At 43.6% G+C, this 16,919-nt stretch overlaps 1 protein-coding gene across 1 annotated transcript; it reads left to right on the forward strand.

Annotated features, from left to right (window-relative positions):
• The first annotated feature begins 1,767 nt into the window (after positions 1-1,767).
• Positions 1,768-16,227, forward strand: cluha (clustered mitochondria (cluA/CLU1) homolog a). Its single transcript, XM_015048517.1, has 26 exons — positions 1,768-1,990; positions 2,159-2,330; positions 3,083-3,226; positions 3,373-3,500; positions 3,604-3,758; positions 4,011-4,136; positions 5,039-5,186; positions 5,262-5,354; positions 5,433-5,867; positions 6,934-7,193; positions 7,277-7,578; positions 8,509-8,610; positions 9,631-9,731; positions 10,080-10,232; positions 10,326-10,388; positions 11,326-11,570; positions 11,655-11,739; positions 12,064-12,217; positions 12,318-12,457; positions 12,543-12,623; positions 12,713-12,838; positions 13,238-13,359; positions 13,456-13,549; positions 13,642-13,776; positions 13,858-13,931; positions 14,598-16,227. The coding sequence occupies exons 1-26, from the start codon at positions 1,823-1,825 to the stop codon at positions 14,722-14,724; spliced, it is 3,933 nt and encodes a 1,310-aa protein (XP_014904003.1). The 5' UTR covers positions 1,768-1,822; the 3' UTR covers positions 14,725-16,227.
• The last annotated feature ends 692 nt before the right edge of the window (positions 16,228-16,919 follow it).

Below are 16,919 nucleotides of genomic sequence, written 5' to 3' on the forward strand. Positions count from 1 at the left end.
CCTAATCAAAGAAAAGATCATATTTGTGTTGTTCAGACAGCCATGAAAAAGTTGGAGTTGTGTCATATTTCTGCAGTGTGAACATAGCGACTGACATATTTAGAATAAATTGCAGATCAAGTCTACTGTCATCTCCCATTTGGGTGGTAAATTTAGCATTTATCTAATAAAAGATCCAGCTGCAAGTGCATCCGTCTGTCTGTCTGTCTGGTGTGGAGGTAGAAAAGCAGTGGGCCGAGCACGCGTCCCTGAGGAACACCTGGACACAGAGTTGAGGGATTACATTAATTAATCCCAAACCCTACCAAACTTTTATCCTGCAGCATGTTATCAGACTCCGGTGGAGACGATGCTCCGCTCTGGTACCGCATGAACACGGATCAAGCTACGCTGTAACACTCGACACCGAGCCCTCAGCTGCCTCTCGCGAACTAGCCGGTGTGACCTCTCTCAAGCTGTTGTGCTTGTTATTCAGAGCGTGCCTCCCTCCATCTTTTCAGCGCATTCATAGCCAGCCGGGGTCACCGTCCAGCTATGACGCCCCCCCCCTCCCCTCTGCCTTCAGTAACCCTGACGCCGTTAAACTCAGCAGCGAGCAAGGACGCGTTCTGGTGGCAGCAGTTGTGTCCCTGTGAGGGAAAGCAGTTGTCTGACAGACACATAGTTGGCCTAACCTTTGTTTAATTTAATGTCATGTTTATTTTTGATATGCTTGGGGGGAGGGAGGGTTTCGGGAGAGAAAGGTGCAGTTTGTGTATTTACAAGGAACGATGCCTTTAAACTTAGATGATTAGCGAAATTACTGACTTGGCAGCTGATTTAAATACTGACGCCTCTTTCTTTTTTCCCTCCCAAGGCCTCCTGGCTGAGCTGCTAGCCGTGTTGCAACAGTGTTTGTCTGAACAGGCCGCAGCTGGAAAAGCTGTTTCTAGATGAGCTGGTTACTTATTATTGCATTTTTGATAAAATCATTTGTAGATTCTGCCTCTTTTTCTTCTTTTTCTTTTTTGGTCAAATTGTTAGTCGATGATTGAAAGTGAAATAACTAATATTTATTTAGTTTTACTTCAGGAGCCCAGAGATATTAAAAAAAGAAATGTTTTTCTTTAGTTTGTTGGCGCTTCCATCGTTTTTTTCTTTATAAGGTGAACAGTGAGATTGTCCAGAGGCAGGCAGCTTGTGAGCTGAGATGGTTTCCATGTCGTCTGATCAGCGTAATGGCTGCACCATGGAGTGCAAGAAGAAACGAAATGTGGAGGGTTGGAGAATGAGAAATATGCAGCAAGTACAAGAAAAACATGAGCTTAAAGAGTTCACCACACAGGAGCAGGTTAAAGGCTTTTGTGTGAAAAACAAAAAACAGTTTTCCAGAAAAGTATGGCAAAGGTGAATGAAAGGATGCTTCATACTTGACTCCATAGTCTAAAATGTCTTTCTTTCTTTGTATCCTTTCCTTTTATAGCCCTGCATCTTCCTTTTTTTCTTTTCTTCTGTTTTTCCTCCTTTCTTTCCTTGTGACCTACCTGTCTTCGTAGGTTCTCACCTTCTTTTTACCCTACATCCTTGCTTCCTTTCTTGTGTCTTTCCTTACTCTCTCTCCTCGGTGTCTTGCCTTTTGTAGGTTAACTTTTATTATTTATATTTTAAGATGAACACAAGATGCTGGGAAGTCTGGAAAAGCACAGAATAGTTCCTAAAAGACTGTAGGAATTGTGGAGGAAGTGAAAAGTTGCCCGCCCGTTAGAAGAATTGCCTTCATCTCGGTGTGGAAAAACATTTCTGTTCCGTTTCTTTAACAGCAGGTCACAGCGCAGGGACAGCCATGGTGAACGGAGACGGCGCCCACACAGAGGAGGGAGAGTCGAAGCAGGACGGGAACAGCGAGGCGGACGGCGGCGAGGACTCCAACGAACAGGAAGTGATAGTGATCCAGGACACGGGCTTCACCGTCAAGATCCAGGCGCCCGGAACCGAGCCGTTCGACCTGCAGGTACAGATTAGCTCCTCGAATAGATAAAACCAGCAGCCGTCGTGTGTTGGATAAGGACGGCGGCTCATTAAGGGAGTCTGAGCGGGTTCTAAGTAAAATACCTCTTCGGAAACAACAGACAAAGTGATTAAGCCTGCTTACGCTTCCTAATCTCCGTTGTTTCGCCAGGTGTCCCCCCAGGAAATGGTGCAGGAAATCCACCAGGTGTTGATGGACCGGGAGGACACCTGCCACCGCACCTGCTTCTCCCTGCAGCTGGACGGGAACGTGCTGGACAACTTCGCCGAGCTCAAGTCCATCGAGGGTCTGCAGGAAGGATCGCTGCTCAAAGTGGTTGAAGGTGAGCGCTCACTTCCAACAGAAACCCGACTTTAACTAGACCCTCAGCTTCTTCTTAACTCGTAATGTAAACTCAAATATACAGACACATTTGATATATTGGAATATTAGTGAAAAGTTGATTAAATTCACAAACTTCTTCACTTAGTAAAACACATTATATCGATTTGTGTAAACGTATGCAAGCCTTTGTTTCTGTTATTATGAGGATTTTCTGCCTGTAGTTAATGAAAACATTTAAAGTTTGAATATTACGCAAGACCAATAAAAAACACTTCAAGTGGAGAAATAAGGGCTTAATGAAATATATGTTTAATACTAGCTTAAAGGTTCTTCTTCTCAAAAAGTACTTTTAATCTGACAAACTCGACTCACCAGGACACATATAATGATTTACTGAATGTGTCTACTTAGTATCATAACAAAGGCAGTCTGCAGACAATTTTATTCTGACAATATTTTCAGTAAATATTGTAAATATTCAACATGCATTTTGGAGGATGTTCACTGGGATCAATTTCAGTTCAAATTACACGGATTAAATAACTCAAATATTCATAATTATGTAGTAGAGAACCACTAAAATGGGTTGGAATAAAATAAATCTACACATTGGTGATTCTCAGGAACTTTTGCATGTACTAGATGCAACATATTGACACGAAGGAAACGGAGATCATTAAAAAGCATCATGAAGCGTGACTCAGTCGAGCACCGTTTCCCCTCTGCTGCATCTCATCCCTCGTTCTGCAGAACCGTACACTGTGCGCGAGGCCCGCATTCATGTGCGGCACATCAGAGACCTGCTGAAAAGCCTGGACCCCTCAGATGCCTACAACGGCGTGGACTGCAACTCGCTGTCCTTCCTCAGCATCTTCACTGACGGAGACCTCGGAGGTACGACGCATTTGAAAGTTGGATAAAACTTTCTTGCCGGTTTTATTAAAGGGAGGGATTCCTCCCCACTGTTGCCGTATGCTTGCTTGGGATGCAAGATTGCTTTATTCTTACTAACTCCTGGAGGTTTCCCCCTGTGTCTTAAGACAGTGGAAAGCGAAAGAAGAAGGGCACCGAGCTGGAGCAGATCGACTGCACCCCTCCGGAGCACATCCTGCCTGGCAGCAAAGAGCGCCCCCTGGTGCCCCTCCAGCCACAGAACAAAGACTGGAAGGTTTAAATCCGCCTCTGCTCCGCTCCATCTCTTGTTACGATATAACCCGAGTTTGTCTCGTTAGTCAGAAACCAAACATGCGTATCTGTGACTCCATCGACAGCCCATGCAGTGCCTGAAGGTCCTGACCATGAGCGGCTGGAACCCTCCGCCTGGAAACAGGAAGATGCACGGCGACCTCATGTACCTGTACATCGTGACCGTGGAGGAGCGCCACGTCAGCGTCACGGCCTCAACGCGAGGCTTCTACCTCAATCAGTGAGTCTGATTTTCATTCTCCCAGATCCTGCAAGCTCCTCCGACTGAATGCTGCCAGGTCTGTCGATAAATAGTCTTTCTTGCTTTGTTTTTGTGCAAGAACAAGAAAAGAAATTGTAGACTGGACTATAAAGACTGCATCACTGCTTTGTAATTTATCTCTAAAAATTGGTTGTATAGAGTTTCAAATTGATTTGCTGCGTAGGATTCGGAACCAGCTCAGGTTTCTGCCTCTTTGTTAATGACTTTCAGATCAACAACCTACACCTTCAGCCCCAAGCCAGCTAACCCCAGCTTCCTGAGCCACTCTCTGGTGGAGCTGCTGAGCCAGATCAGTCCTGCCTTCAAGAAGAACTTTACCTCGCTGCAAAAGAAAAGGTGACGATAACCTACTTTTAATTTAGCATCAGTCTCCCACATTTGCTTCAAGCTCTAATAGTAATCGTTCTTGCGTGTTTTACGGTCCGTATTACTAGCAAAACAAGTTAACACCTTTAGTCCTTTTCACTCTTTGAAGTAATTTGAAGGTATTGCTTTGTTTAACTCAGGCAGGGGTGTCAAACACATTTTCATTTTGGGCCATATAAAAAATATGAATGTTCTTAAAGGGCCACTTGTGCCAGAATGTATTGATAAAACCCATTGAACTGTTGAAATATCAATAAATAGCTGCTTGTTTCAGCATTCAATAAGAGTTTGTTAAAATGAAATAATATGAAACATCTTTTCACACCATCCAGAATTTTGTGATAGTTTTTGTGGGGTTTTTCTGCAACCATAATCACCGATTTTGTGTTGCTAATTTAGTCAATCACAAACTACAACTTGATGTCAAGTAAGGCTGAGGCAGCTGTCTCTTAAACCCAATTTTTTATTTTTTATTTTTTAACCAGTTTTGAGAAGAATTTGCAGTAAGATCAGGAACAAATGTGGGAATCTGTTGATTTGGTGTGAATTTTGTGGAAAAACTTGACGGACTTATTTGGAGTCTTAGAGGGCCACGTAAAAAGCTACAGCGGGGCCTGATTTGGCCCCCGGGCCTCGAGTTTGACACACTTGAACTAAGGGAATACTTCTAGAAAATGTGCAGGAGGCGTAACATCATAGTTATTAGACAGCATATTTTTCAAAAACTCCACAATGAGTAGGAAACCGTACGTAGAACAGAGTGCTCTAACAACGTCTGCTGATTCAGATTAATGTGGACGTGTCGTATGAGAAGGTTAAACATGTGAAAAGGAGCCAAACAGCTGAGTCGCTTCACCGGTTCTCCACTGCAGGGTGCAGAGACATCCGTTTGAAAGGATAGCCACGCCTTTCCAGGTGTACAGCTGGACGGCTCCGCAGGTGGATCACGCCATGGACTGCGTCAGAGCTGAGGACGCCTACACCTCCCGCCTTGGCTATGAGGAGCACATACCGGGACAGGTGGGTGTGGCGAAACTCGGCTGTGGACGATGTCGGGAGCTTCCATGGCGTAAATGTGTGTTGGTTTGCCTTCAGACCAGAGATTGGAACGAGGAGCTGCAGACCACCCGGGAGCTGCCGCGCAAGAACTTACCTGAGCGACTGCTGCGGGAGAGAGCCATTTTTAAGGTACTGCTGAGACTTCCTGGATGCTGGACGCAGGAGCAGAGTGTTTTCTGAATGTTTGTTTTTTTTTTTACTATATAGGTCCACAGTGACTTTGCAGCTGCTGCCACTCGCGGGGCCATGGCCGTCATCGATGGCAACGTCATGGCAATCAACCCCGGCGAGGAAACGCGCATGCAGATGTTCATCTGGAACAACATCTTCTTCAGTCTGGGCTTCGACGTGCGGGACCACTATCGTGAGCTCGGTGGCGATGCCGCCGCCCACGCTGCGCCGACTAATGACTTGAACGGAGTACGTGCTTACGGGGCGGTGGACGTGGAGGGTCTCTACACCCTGGGCACAGTGGTAGTGGACTACAGGGGGTACAGAGTAACTGCACAGTCCATCATCCCAGGGATCCTGGAGCGAGAGCAGGAGCAGAGCGTCATCTACGGCTCCATTGATTTTGGAAAGACGGTTGTGTCTCACGGCAAATATCTGGAGCTGCTCGATAAAACCAGCAGGCCACTGAAGGTCAGGAACTGTCGTATTTACTCTGTTTGGTTTTATCGAATGAATGAACGCATTCTCCAAATACTGGATGCAATTCCTTATATATAAAGGTTGTATATAAAGGTTTAATATCTAAAAAACATTTTAAAAAATCTTTGTTTTTTTTAACCCATCTCTTCCCTGTGCTTTTGTTAAGGCCATTACAAGAACAGACATTTTGTTTTCTTTTATTCACGGCTACAGGAAGAAGAACAAAATTATTTCTCACTGGTGACGTTTCACACGTCATAGTCCTAGAAAATCTTACTGGGTTTCTCAGCTTGGACATCAGAAATATGCTTCAAGAACTCCCAAGTCAGGGTTAAAAGAACAGAATGATGATAATTTGTTGTTGCTCCCTTTGAGAGAACAAACTTGTTCTTGTTCAATATTTACTTGGAAGAAGAGTTATGCTGTCTGCCTACTTGTTGCTCTCTGGCTAGTTGGCTATTGGCTGCTTTTTCAGTTGCCCGTCTGCTACTTCTTGCGTTTTTGGCTAACTAGTTATCTTTCTCTTGCTCTTTTGGGAAGCTAGGTATTACTTTTTTGTATTCTGCTGTCTACCTATCTAGACACCTCTCTCCTGCTTTATTTGGCTAGCTATTTATCGCTTGTTTTTTTGTTAGCCATCTGTCTTGATTTTTTTTCTTGCTAGCCATTTCTGTCTTCCTTTTTCAGCTTGTTAGCCATCTCTCGTTTTGTTTCGGCAAAAACTCGCCAACTCCAGTTGGTCACACTTGCTAGCTATCTACCACTCCCTGAAACATTACCTCATTTTACCTCATAAATATGTTGCTACTCTTTGCAAATTTACCCTAATATTTGTTCAACTTCCTGTAGAGTCTGAAAGAAAGTGATAAACTGTATCGGCACTGAGCTGTCCGTAGATTTTCCTGCCTTTTTATTTGTATGCTCAGTTATTTAAGAAAAGGAAATAAATATCTAACTAAAAGTCTGTTTTCTGTAATGCCTGTCCAATGTTTTAACCTCTGTTGTTAACATTGGTATCACTGGCTTATTAATGTTTTTTTTCTCCTGTAAATTCCAGGTGCAGCAGCACAAAGTGCTGAATGAGAAGGAAGAGTCAGTGGAGCTGTGCTCCTCCGTTGAATGCAAAGGCATCATTGGTAACGACGGCAGACACTACATCCTGGACCTTCTTCGAACCTTCCCTCCTGACTTGAACTTCCTGCCTGTGGATGGAGAGGAGCTGTCTGCAGAGAGCCAGCGTCAAGGTTTCCCCCGGCAGCATCGTCATCGCTTGGCTTGTCTTCGCCAGGAGCTCATCGAGGCCTTCGTCGAGCACAGGTGGGCGTCGCTCTGCTTTTCCGGAGATTCTATCTTCCTGCCGCTAACGTTTGAATCAAACTATTTGTTTTGTTCCTCTTTAGATATCTTCTTTTTATGAAGATGGCAGCGATACAGCTAATGCAGCAAAAGGCAAACAAGGACTCTAGCAAAACAGACGTGCCCGCCATTGCCGAGACCTCGGCGACAGACGGCGGCGTTGGTTCCACACAGACTGCCGCTGCACAAGCGTCGGCAAACAGCACAGACCCGACAGACAACAACAGCACCTCTGCTGCCCCACAAATGGCACCTGAAAGTGAAGAAAGCTCCTCAAAGCCCACAACAAACGGGCCTGTGGATCCCACAGGCCCCCAGAATGGGGAATGCAGAAGCCCATTGGAGGGTAAGGAGCTTGAGGAAAGTATTCCAGGATTAGCCCAGGCCAAAGAGCTGGCGGAGACCTTAGTGTCCGAAGATGGATCCGGTATGGGTACGTCTAGAATCGTCCAGAACAAGCTGGGGCCAGGACAAAGCAGAAAGAGCTACTCTGGTGGATGGGTTCATTGATTAAAAGCAAGGAGAACCAGACAGTAACTGGATTTATTTGCGACGACAGTAGCAGAGTATTTTAAAAATGGATAAACGTAAACAGAACTCTGCTGTCTGCCTGACTAGTGGTCCCTGCTAATGTCCTGCCTGCAGTTGGGGAAGAGTTCACATCTCCAGCATGTGAACCCTGTGCAGTACAGATCTGACCCTAATGACCTAATCAGTGGTTGTGGTGCTTAACCCAAAGTGATTTGTGATGGTGCTTTATTAAAACAGCCTGATCTAATCAGAGGTGTCTGTAGCTCAACTGGTGGTGGTCCAGGAGTTAAACTGTGGATGTCCAGTCCTCCACACTGGCGTCCTGCAGGTTTCAGATGAGTCTCTGCTCCAACTCGGCTGATTCAAACGGTCCATCCGTCTCCCTCAGCATGTCAAACCTCTGCAGAGATCTGCTAATGAATCAAACATTTGATTCAGAAGTGTTGAACCAGGGAAAGAAGGAAAACCTGCAGGACGCCAGCCGTGACGTAGGCCATGTCTGTAGTAAGCTGCAGTAAATGGATTTGGTCGACGTTTCAACTTGCATTGTTGTTTGCTGAATAAAACTGTAGCAGAAAAGCATCTGCTTCAGAAAAAAAGGGAAAAAGTCAGATTAAAGTGTCTGTTTTAAACTTGCTACGGACATGGCGTGAAACACTGAGCGGTTCAGACGAGCTGTTACAATTTCTTTTTTTGTTTTCATTGGTGGTCTTTTGTTAATTTATTTAAATCTGCTGACAAACAGATCCTAAAAGCCGCGAGGTGGTTCTGAACGCCTGCAGGGCCGTGGGCTCCATCAGCAACACTTCGTTTGATATTCGCTTCAACCCCGACATCTTCTCCCCAGGTGAGCATGAAAACGGCATTTGACTGGCTGGAGAGGGAATCTAACCTGCTCAGGTTATCTATAAATCAAGTCCTGAATTCAAACTGAAAATCGATTTTAATTGATTTCCTCTCGCAGTCGATTAGGTGGTTTTAATCAGTATTTCATGAAGTGTTCTGGTTATTTTTCTTTTTACACACTAAGGTTGCTTTTTATCAACACTGTTTGGTTCAGTGCACATTTATTACCACAAAAAAACAAATATCAACCTAATAATATCACTCAGTTGCTTTAGTAAACCAGTTATGTGTGTAAACAAAGTCACTTATACTTTCATTCAGCCGTATTCTTAATGGTCTTCCTTGATGAGCTTAACAAATAAACTGCTGCTGTTTGCAGACGCAACACAAAAACTTGGCAAACTTCATCACTGTTTAAAATTATTTGTTTTTTGTCTTGAAATGTAAAATATAGCGGTTCTAGTTGCAAGAAATACATGGTTTCTGTTTTAAAACTTTCTCAAAATATTACATTTAATCATCTCAGTTTAAAGCCTAAAACATTACACTGAAAATTTAGATCTTAGGTTTAATTTTTAATTTATTTTTTTTTATGTAGTCACATCTTAAATTGATAAACTTATTTCTTCTCTTAAGTCTTATTATGTCCAATAGATGCTTCTTTGTATTTAATAAGGTCTGGCTTGGAAAACTTGGATTTTCTCAACTAAAACCTTTTTTATATGTAGATTACTTTGTAAAAGGCTGCAAAGTTGTTTGGCTCATTGCAAAAGCAACTGAGCCAAACAACAACAAAAATGACCAGAGTTGGATGTTTCATTCTTACATAAAATAAAAGTTATGGGTCTGTTGTTTTTGTCATCTTCTCTAGTAGATGTAGGTTTTAAATCTGCTCAAACATGTTTTTTTTTTTTTTTTTTGAGCCCTCCTCGACCACCTCACGTTCCGGTAATCTTCACACCTCTTTCATTTGATGAAGTCTCATCTGACGTGGTTGCGTGTGCTTCTGCTGTTGAATCAGGGGTGCGTTTCCCAGACGACACGTTGGAGGACGTCCAGAAGCAGAAGCAGCTCCTCAAAGACGTCGCTGCCTTCCTGGTCACCTGTCAGATCCCGTCTCTGGTCAGCGAGGCTCGCTGGTTTCCTCGTCTCTTTGGTTTATTTTTGTTACGTTTTAATAACGGGCTTAAGAAATCGGTTATTAAATGGGTTTTGTTCTGTATTTAGTATTAACTAGTCTGGCATTGGCAAGTCTTTCGCATATATTATGCATCAAAGTTGGCCCAGATGCCTATAAAGTAGTGAAATCGTCCTGTATTTCACTGCAGAATGGAAATGTAACTTTATCTTCACGTGGCTTTGTGATTAAAAGAGTCCAGATAATAAAACTCAGCTTGATGAACTCAGTTTATTAGAATGTTATTAAACTTTCAGACAAATCTAGAAATCTGCGTGTGTTTTATCGCCCAGGTTAAAGACTGTTTGGACCACAGCACTCTGCCCATGGACGGAGCCACGCTGACGGAGGCCTTGCACCAGAGAGGCATCAACGTCCGCTACCTGGGGACAGTCTTGGAGTTTGTGGACAAGACCCCCGCCAAAGCCCAGCTCGAGCATTTCTACGTGAGTCCGATTCCACAATCGGAACCATTTTCACCTCAGTTGCAGAGAATTGTCGTGTTAAAATGTTAAACTTTTTTCCCCATTTTATCACAGAGGATAGGAATCGTTGAGCTGATCACAAGGTGTGCAAAACACATCTTCAGGACATACCTGCAGGTTTGTAGCTTTTCACACATTTTCTATCTGCTTAGAGGGTTGGTAAAATGCACGAATGCAAATGCATTCATTCATGTCAATCTATCAAAAATCAGCGAACGTGAATGATGAATTCTGTCCACATTTAAAGAAGCAAAGATATCTGTATTTGAAGGATTTAGTCTTTTAGAACGATTTCAAGAATTATAAGAAAAACAGCAACTGGTAAGAATAGTCAAGGGTGAATTAAATGGATTGCTGTGCTAATTTTCACTGTAGTTATGATGGGAAGTTTTATCAGGGAGAAACTGAATGTTCAGAATAGTTTCTAAGCTGATGGATTCAACATCATGTCACTGCCCTCTACAAACGACGTCACTTTTTATGAGAGGAAAGCAAATTCCACTGAGTTTATGCAATATGTAGCCTACTCTGTGCAATAAAAGCCCAAAATAATCAGATAGCTTTGCTCAAATATCATGCCAGAGAAAGCAAAGAAATACGACTGATTTAGAAAGATAAATAGAAAATCTTCAATAGAGACTGACTGAAATGACTTTCTGTTCAATTGCTTTAATGTTTTCGATTGTAATGTTAAAATTAAGATTTCTGAAGCAAGATTCTAATTTCTTAACTTGTCTGACGTGACATTCACGCTCACACGTTTGCTTATTTTAAACGTTTCTTGTGGAAAAAAACAAACGCAGAAGTTGCATCTACTCCTTTCCCCCAAAGAGAAGCAGGTCCTGGTTCTGAGCTCTGACCATCAGTTCACTCAGACCGGAAGGTTATCCGTCCTGACTCGGTTCAAGTCTTGAACCCTTTATATACAAGAGGGAAACCTAAAGCGTCAACAAGCTGTTCTTGTACAGAAAATCTGTGAACTGAGGGTAAAAGTCAGATCTCATGACGCTCACGAAGTCATTTTGAAAGGACCGAACGTTTTCTTCCCCTGCAGGGCGTGGAGCTCTCGGCTCTCTCTGCTGCAGTCAGCCACTTCCTCAACTGCTTCCTGAGCTCCTTCCCCGACGCCGTCGCTCACCTGCCTCCCGACGAGCTCGTGTCGCGTCGCAAGAGCCGCAAGCGTCGCAACAGGGTCCCCGGCGGCGGTGACAACACGGCGTGGGCCAGCCTGACGCCCAGCGAGCTGTGGAAGAACATCGCCACCGAGGCTCAGAGCTACTATCACTTCAAAATGCAGTGGTGGGTCTCCTCTGTTCAGCCCTCAGCTCCCTTCGGAGGCCTGCTGCGTGCAAGCTGACTTGTTGTCGATGCGTTTCCCTCTAGCGAGAGCGTCGACCAGGTTGTGGAGAAGTACGGCCTGCAGAAAACCACCCTGCTCAGAGAGATCTCAGTCAAAACTGGCATCCAGGTAACGGTCACGGTTCCTACAAGTTGGGGAAGTTTCACTTTGGATTTCAGGGTTTTCCAAGTCAGGATAAGTTTGGGAAAAGTACTTGAATTTCCTGACTTTTTTTTTTTTTTCCTTTTGTTGTCTGAATGCAGCATCCTTCCTTCTAGTATTTCCAGCACGTATAAATGTCATGAATTCACAGTAAACTCTAATGTCTTGTATTTCAAAACAAACGTTTAGAGCTGAGAAATGGACCCTTGGGAAGGTTTGACATCGACCCGAGTTGTAAAACGTTCTCTTACATTGGTTTTGATTGAAGAATTTATTTTGCTCGATTTCCAGATCCTGTTGAAGGAGTACAATTTCGACAGCCGTCACAAGCCGGCCTTCACGGAGGAGGACATCCTGAACATTTTCCCCGTCGTCAAACACGTGAACCCCAAAGCCTCCGACGCCTTCCACTTCTTCCAGAGCGGCCAGGCTAAAGTTCAGCAAGGTGACGCGCTCCTGCCTGCCCCTCTAGCGGGAAACAAAGAAGATAAAGGCAGTTGCTTTTATGCAAGTCTTGTATTTAACATGCATTCTTCTATTTTCAGGTTTTCTGAAAGAAGGTTGCGAACTGATCAATGAGGCTCTGAACCTCTTCAACAACGTTTATGGAGCCATGCACGTAGAGATCTGCGCCTGTCTACGCCTGCTGGCCCGCCTAAACTACATCATGGGAGACCACCCTGAGGTCAGCCAATAAACAAAATCCACCTTAACTCTGTTTTGTTTAATTTAACCTGCAGTTTATACTTTTTTTTTTAATTCATCTGCAGGCTCTCAGCAACCAGCAAAAGGCGGTTCTGATGAGCGAAAGAGTCCTCGGCATTGAGCATCCCAACACAATCCAAGAATACGTGAGTCACCAGAAAGTCCGACTGCTTCTGAACGTTTCACCAAGATTTGAGAGATTTGTGAGCTGGCTGTTTCTTGTCGTCTCCTTCAGATGCATTTGGCTCTTTACTGCTTCGCCAACGGCCAGCTTTCAACCGCCCTGAAGCTGCTCTATCGGGCTCGTTACCTCATGCTGTTGGTGTGCGGGGAGGACCACCCAGAGATGGCACTAATAGATGTAAGAGCATTCGTTGCTACGTATCCAGAACCTTGCATTCGGTCTGAGCTTGATTGATTTTGACAGAAAGAAAGGAGAAAAATGCCAACCCTGAGATGTGAAAGTTGGTGGAGATTTGCATCTGTTATTTAGCCAGAATGTTTTTCTAGAGTTTTACACTGAATGAATTCACGTCACACTTCTCAGACTTTTAATTTGTGGAAAAACGTCTTTAAAAGCAAGTTGAATAGAGGCAGAATGAGGCATTTTGCTCATCAGTTTGTGTCGGCCCATTACACAAAATCCCAATAAAATACATTGAAGTTTGTGGTTGTAATGTGACTAAATCACATCATTGAATTACATTTTTTGGAGGCATTTTAAACCCTGATGTCTCTCTTCTTGTTCTGTGTTTTGCAGAGTAATATCGGGCTGGTGCTTCACGGAGTGATGGAGTATGATCTATCCCTGAGATTCCTGGAGAACGCTCTGACCGTCAACACAAAGTATCACGGAGCTCGTTCCCTCAAAGTGGCTCTCAGGTGAGCGAAGACTTATTGCAGCAGTGCATGCAGAGAAAATGGATAATTAAGTTTCTTGGCGTCATTTTTAAAAAAAATTTGCCTCGTGTTTTTCAGCCATCATCTGGTTGCCAGGGTGTATGAGAGCAAGGCAGAGTTTCGCTCGGCTTTGCAGCACGAGAAGGAGGGCTACACCATCTACAAGAACCAGGTGGGTCCTGCAGAGGTTCACACGCTGGCCTCCACCCCTCCCGTCAAAGCGAGCGTCTTTATATTCTGCAAATATTCCCCCCTCCCTCCCAGATGGGCGAGGCTCACGAGAAGACCAAGGAGAGCTCAGAGTACCTGAAGTATCTGACCCAGCAGGCTGTGGCTCTGCAGAGAACCATGAACGAGATCTACAAGAACGGCTCCAACGCCAGCATCATGCCGCTGAAGGTGAGTGCTCCGACTGCGACACCTTCTGCTGTGGCTGGAGAAAATCTGCGTTACTGAAGTGTCGCCCTGTTTTTTTTCCAGTTCACCGCTCCCAGCATGGCCAGCATCCTGGAACAGCTCAACATCATCAACGGCATCATCTTTATTCCACTCAGGTAAAAGTCAGAGAAGACGAGCCGAGACTCCGAGGAAGTCTGTGTCTTGGGAAGGAATGAAGGAGAAATGAAACATTTGATGACAAACGTCACATTGCTATGATAAAATGAATCAATCTTATTGCATGTGGGATAAAACGGATGCCCCAGTGAATACTTTTTGTTCCCATTCCCAGCCTTCACCAGATGGAGTTAATGTGATTTAAATAAAATAAACCGCTTGAGTTGCAAAGAGTGTAAATGTGCAGAATATTGTTGTGGAATAGACATGTTTAGCAATTAGTGACCCGCGTTTGCTGTTACTTACGCATTTGAATGTTTAATCTTAACAGAACATGTACTGCAAACTTTTAATGGTTTTGAGACGTAGAATAGAAACAGGAGCGTTTGAGACGCCTGAATTTTCAAATTGAAGGCAAATATGTCACGTTAAATTCTCAGACGCGTGAGAATCGGCCTTACTTATTTAGCAATCTCTTTCTATTTGATTAGCTTCACCAAACCCAACTGAGTGAACGACACATCTAATGCAAGACATGACGCCATGTTGGACTGGCATCAACTTGAACGCCTCTTATTGAGAATAATTTGGATAAATAACATGGGAAGAAATCTTAAAGCAGGACGAATATAAACTAAATCTACTTGTGTCTTTTTCCTTTGTAGTCAAAAGGATCTGGAGAACCTGAAGGCAGAGGTGCAGAGGCGGCAGCAGCTGCAGGAGCTGGGAAAGAGCGAGGAGCCCGCAGAGAGCAGCCCACTCGAACTAGAAGACAAAATCCCTGTCGATTAACTTCCAGCAGCTCCAGGCACGGCTGCTTTCTGCTTAAAGAAAATAAGAGAGGAGAGAGAGGCTGTGACGCGACAGCCAAGCGACGGAGCCTGTGGACCTGAAAACTAAGTAAATCAGCTTTGAAATAAACAGGGTGAGGGTGGGGTCAGAGAAGTCCTGGGAAGACAAACCGTATGGACTGTAGGACAAACGAATGCAGAGCAGGGGCTTCCTACAAAGTAGGAGAGGGAGGGAGCAGAAATTACAAATGACATAGATTCAGTGTAAAGGTGCAATCAGAGTAAAACTGGGCTCACGAAAGGCGTCCCTGACGAGTGTCGGCTGCTTAGACAAATTTACATTTGGAAAAGAAACGGCTGCAGCTGGAGGAGAGAGACCAAGAATGACCATGACATTATGTACCAGAGCCTTATCTGCCATATCATCACCCCGAAACCACGCTTCTTTTAAGACGCCTCAAAGGTGCTCCGAATGAAACGGCACCGAGCCTGGCCAAGAACTCAGGCCGTGTTACCACTGTGCACGAACAGACCCGAATAAAGGCAGTAAGCCAGAGATTCGTTTCCAACGGGGGCCGCAGAATGTAAACTCCCATCTTTAAGTCACTTTGTAGCAATCAGAGTTCATCCGTAAACCTCCCCGATCAGTCATGGGTTTAATTTGTTCCGTCGTTTGTACGTGCTTCGTCCCAGGACGGGCGCTTTGAACCGATCACTTCATTTGTTTTAATTTGGTGGGGTTTATTTTGTTTGGGTTTTTGTTTGTATGTTTTTAATGTGTGTTGATCATCAGTAAATTTAAGCCATGTTTGTTTTATGGAAAATGTATAGAAATGGGGAAAGGGGGATGTATAGAGATGTATAAATCTTGATTGGATCTAGTTGGTGTTAAGGGAAATCACAGATCTCGAATACGTCCACTTTAAGCCGTAGATATATCCAGATATAAATATAAATATATACTAGCTGTGTTCAATCTTTTATTTTTACATTCAAACAAAACAGAATATACATGCATGTGTGTTTGACGGTGTGCGTCTGTGTGTAGTCTGACCGGAAAATCTGCCGAGCAGGACTGTTTGCTTTCCAAATGTTTTATACCTCCGCACACGTGAAAGCTGTTCAAACGCTGATGCATATTTTCTTAAAACATTCATGGCCACCAATGTTGTTGTAAATCTGCTTACGTATGAAGTTGGTTGCTCTACTCATCACCGCACAAGGTCTCACTTTTGGACTGTGTTTTTTTTTTTTTAATGTTGTTTTGTTTGTTTTTATTTTTGTTCTGGCTTTCGGAGATTTAAAAACTAGCCAAGGTTGAGCGGCACTTTTCTGGTGCATCTGCATGACCAAAAGAGGGCAAAGAGCAGGTATGATGTTGCAAAAAAGAAGAAAAAAAAGACTGATAAAAATCTGTTTGTATACATGCAATGTTTCCCATCTATTGTAATTTCCTTACATTGTTGCAGTGTGTAGATGTGTGATTAAAGCAATAGAGAGGGGATGCTGGAGTTTTTGATTGTTTTGTAGAGAATGTTTTTGTACATGGCACAAAACATGCAAAATGGACTCCCCTTGAGTTTAAGATAAGCTTGTTCAGAAGTAAATGTCAGGCTCTTCACAATGAATCCTTTCCCCTAAAACTTGCCTCAGCAGTTGCAGAGCCTGTACGTGCCTCTTGTTTATGTTCTTGAATTGAACTTGGGTCATGGTGGGTGAACTTTAGCAGAATATAAAGCTAACATTTCCCTCTTCTTTTTTTTCTCCGGGTCTTTTGAATTAGTTTTAACTTTAATTTGACTTTGTTCGTGTACTTTGTCAACAGTAACACCAACACTGTCCACAAGGGGGCGCCAAACATCCTTTTGTTATTTTGAGGGAATAATAAAGACTAAAAACGTGCTGCAGGTGCACAAACGCATTGTTTCTTTTTACAGAACATGATGGATGAGTTTGAGTATAAATTGATTTAATCACCGTTGCACTACAAATCCATACAGAAAACACTTAAAAAATACCATATATGCTGTCACTTGGCCTGAATTGGAAAGCTTGTGTGGATGTGTGTTTGAGTATTATGTCCAAGCTGTTTTGCCATATTCAGCGTACAAAGTAACAAAGATTTTAAAAAAAGACCTTTTCTGAATAATTTTTCTCTGTCATTGAAAGCTTTTCTGAACGTGTAGTGGCTGAATC

This window comes from Poecilia latipinna, unplaced genomic scaffold (genome assembly GCF_001443285.1).
Source record: "Poecilia latipinna isolate Pla-1442-1.1 unplaced genomic scaffold, P_latipinna-1.0 Scaffold889, whole genome shotgun sequence".
NCBI lineage: Eukaryota > Metazoa > Chordata > Actinopteri > Cyprinodontiformes > Poeciliidae > Poecilia > Poecilia latipinna.

Excerpts from the sequence above, each read along its gene's own strand:
- cluha (XM_015048517.1), top strand. The coding sequence starts at position 1,823 with ATGGTGAACGGAGACGGCGCCCACACAGAGGAGGGAGAGTCGAAGCAG. Across the intron at positions 10,389-11,325 it reads TCTTCAGGACATACCTGCAG|GGCGTGGAGCTCTCGGCTCT; the intron begins GTTTGTAGCTTT and ends CTTCCCCTGCAG. Across the intron at positions 13,550-13,641 it reads ACACCATCTACAAGAACCAG|ATGGGCGAGGCTCACGAGAA; the intron begins GTGGGTCCTGCA and ends CCTCCCTCCCAG.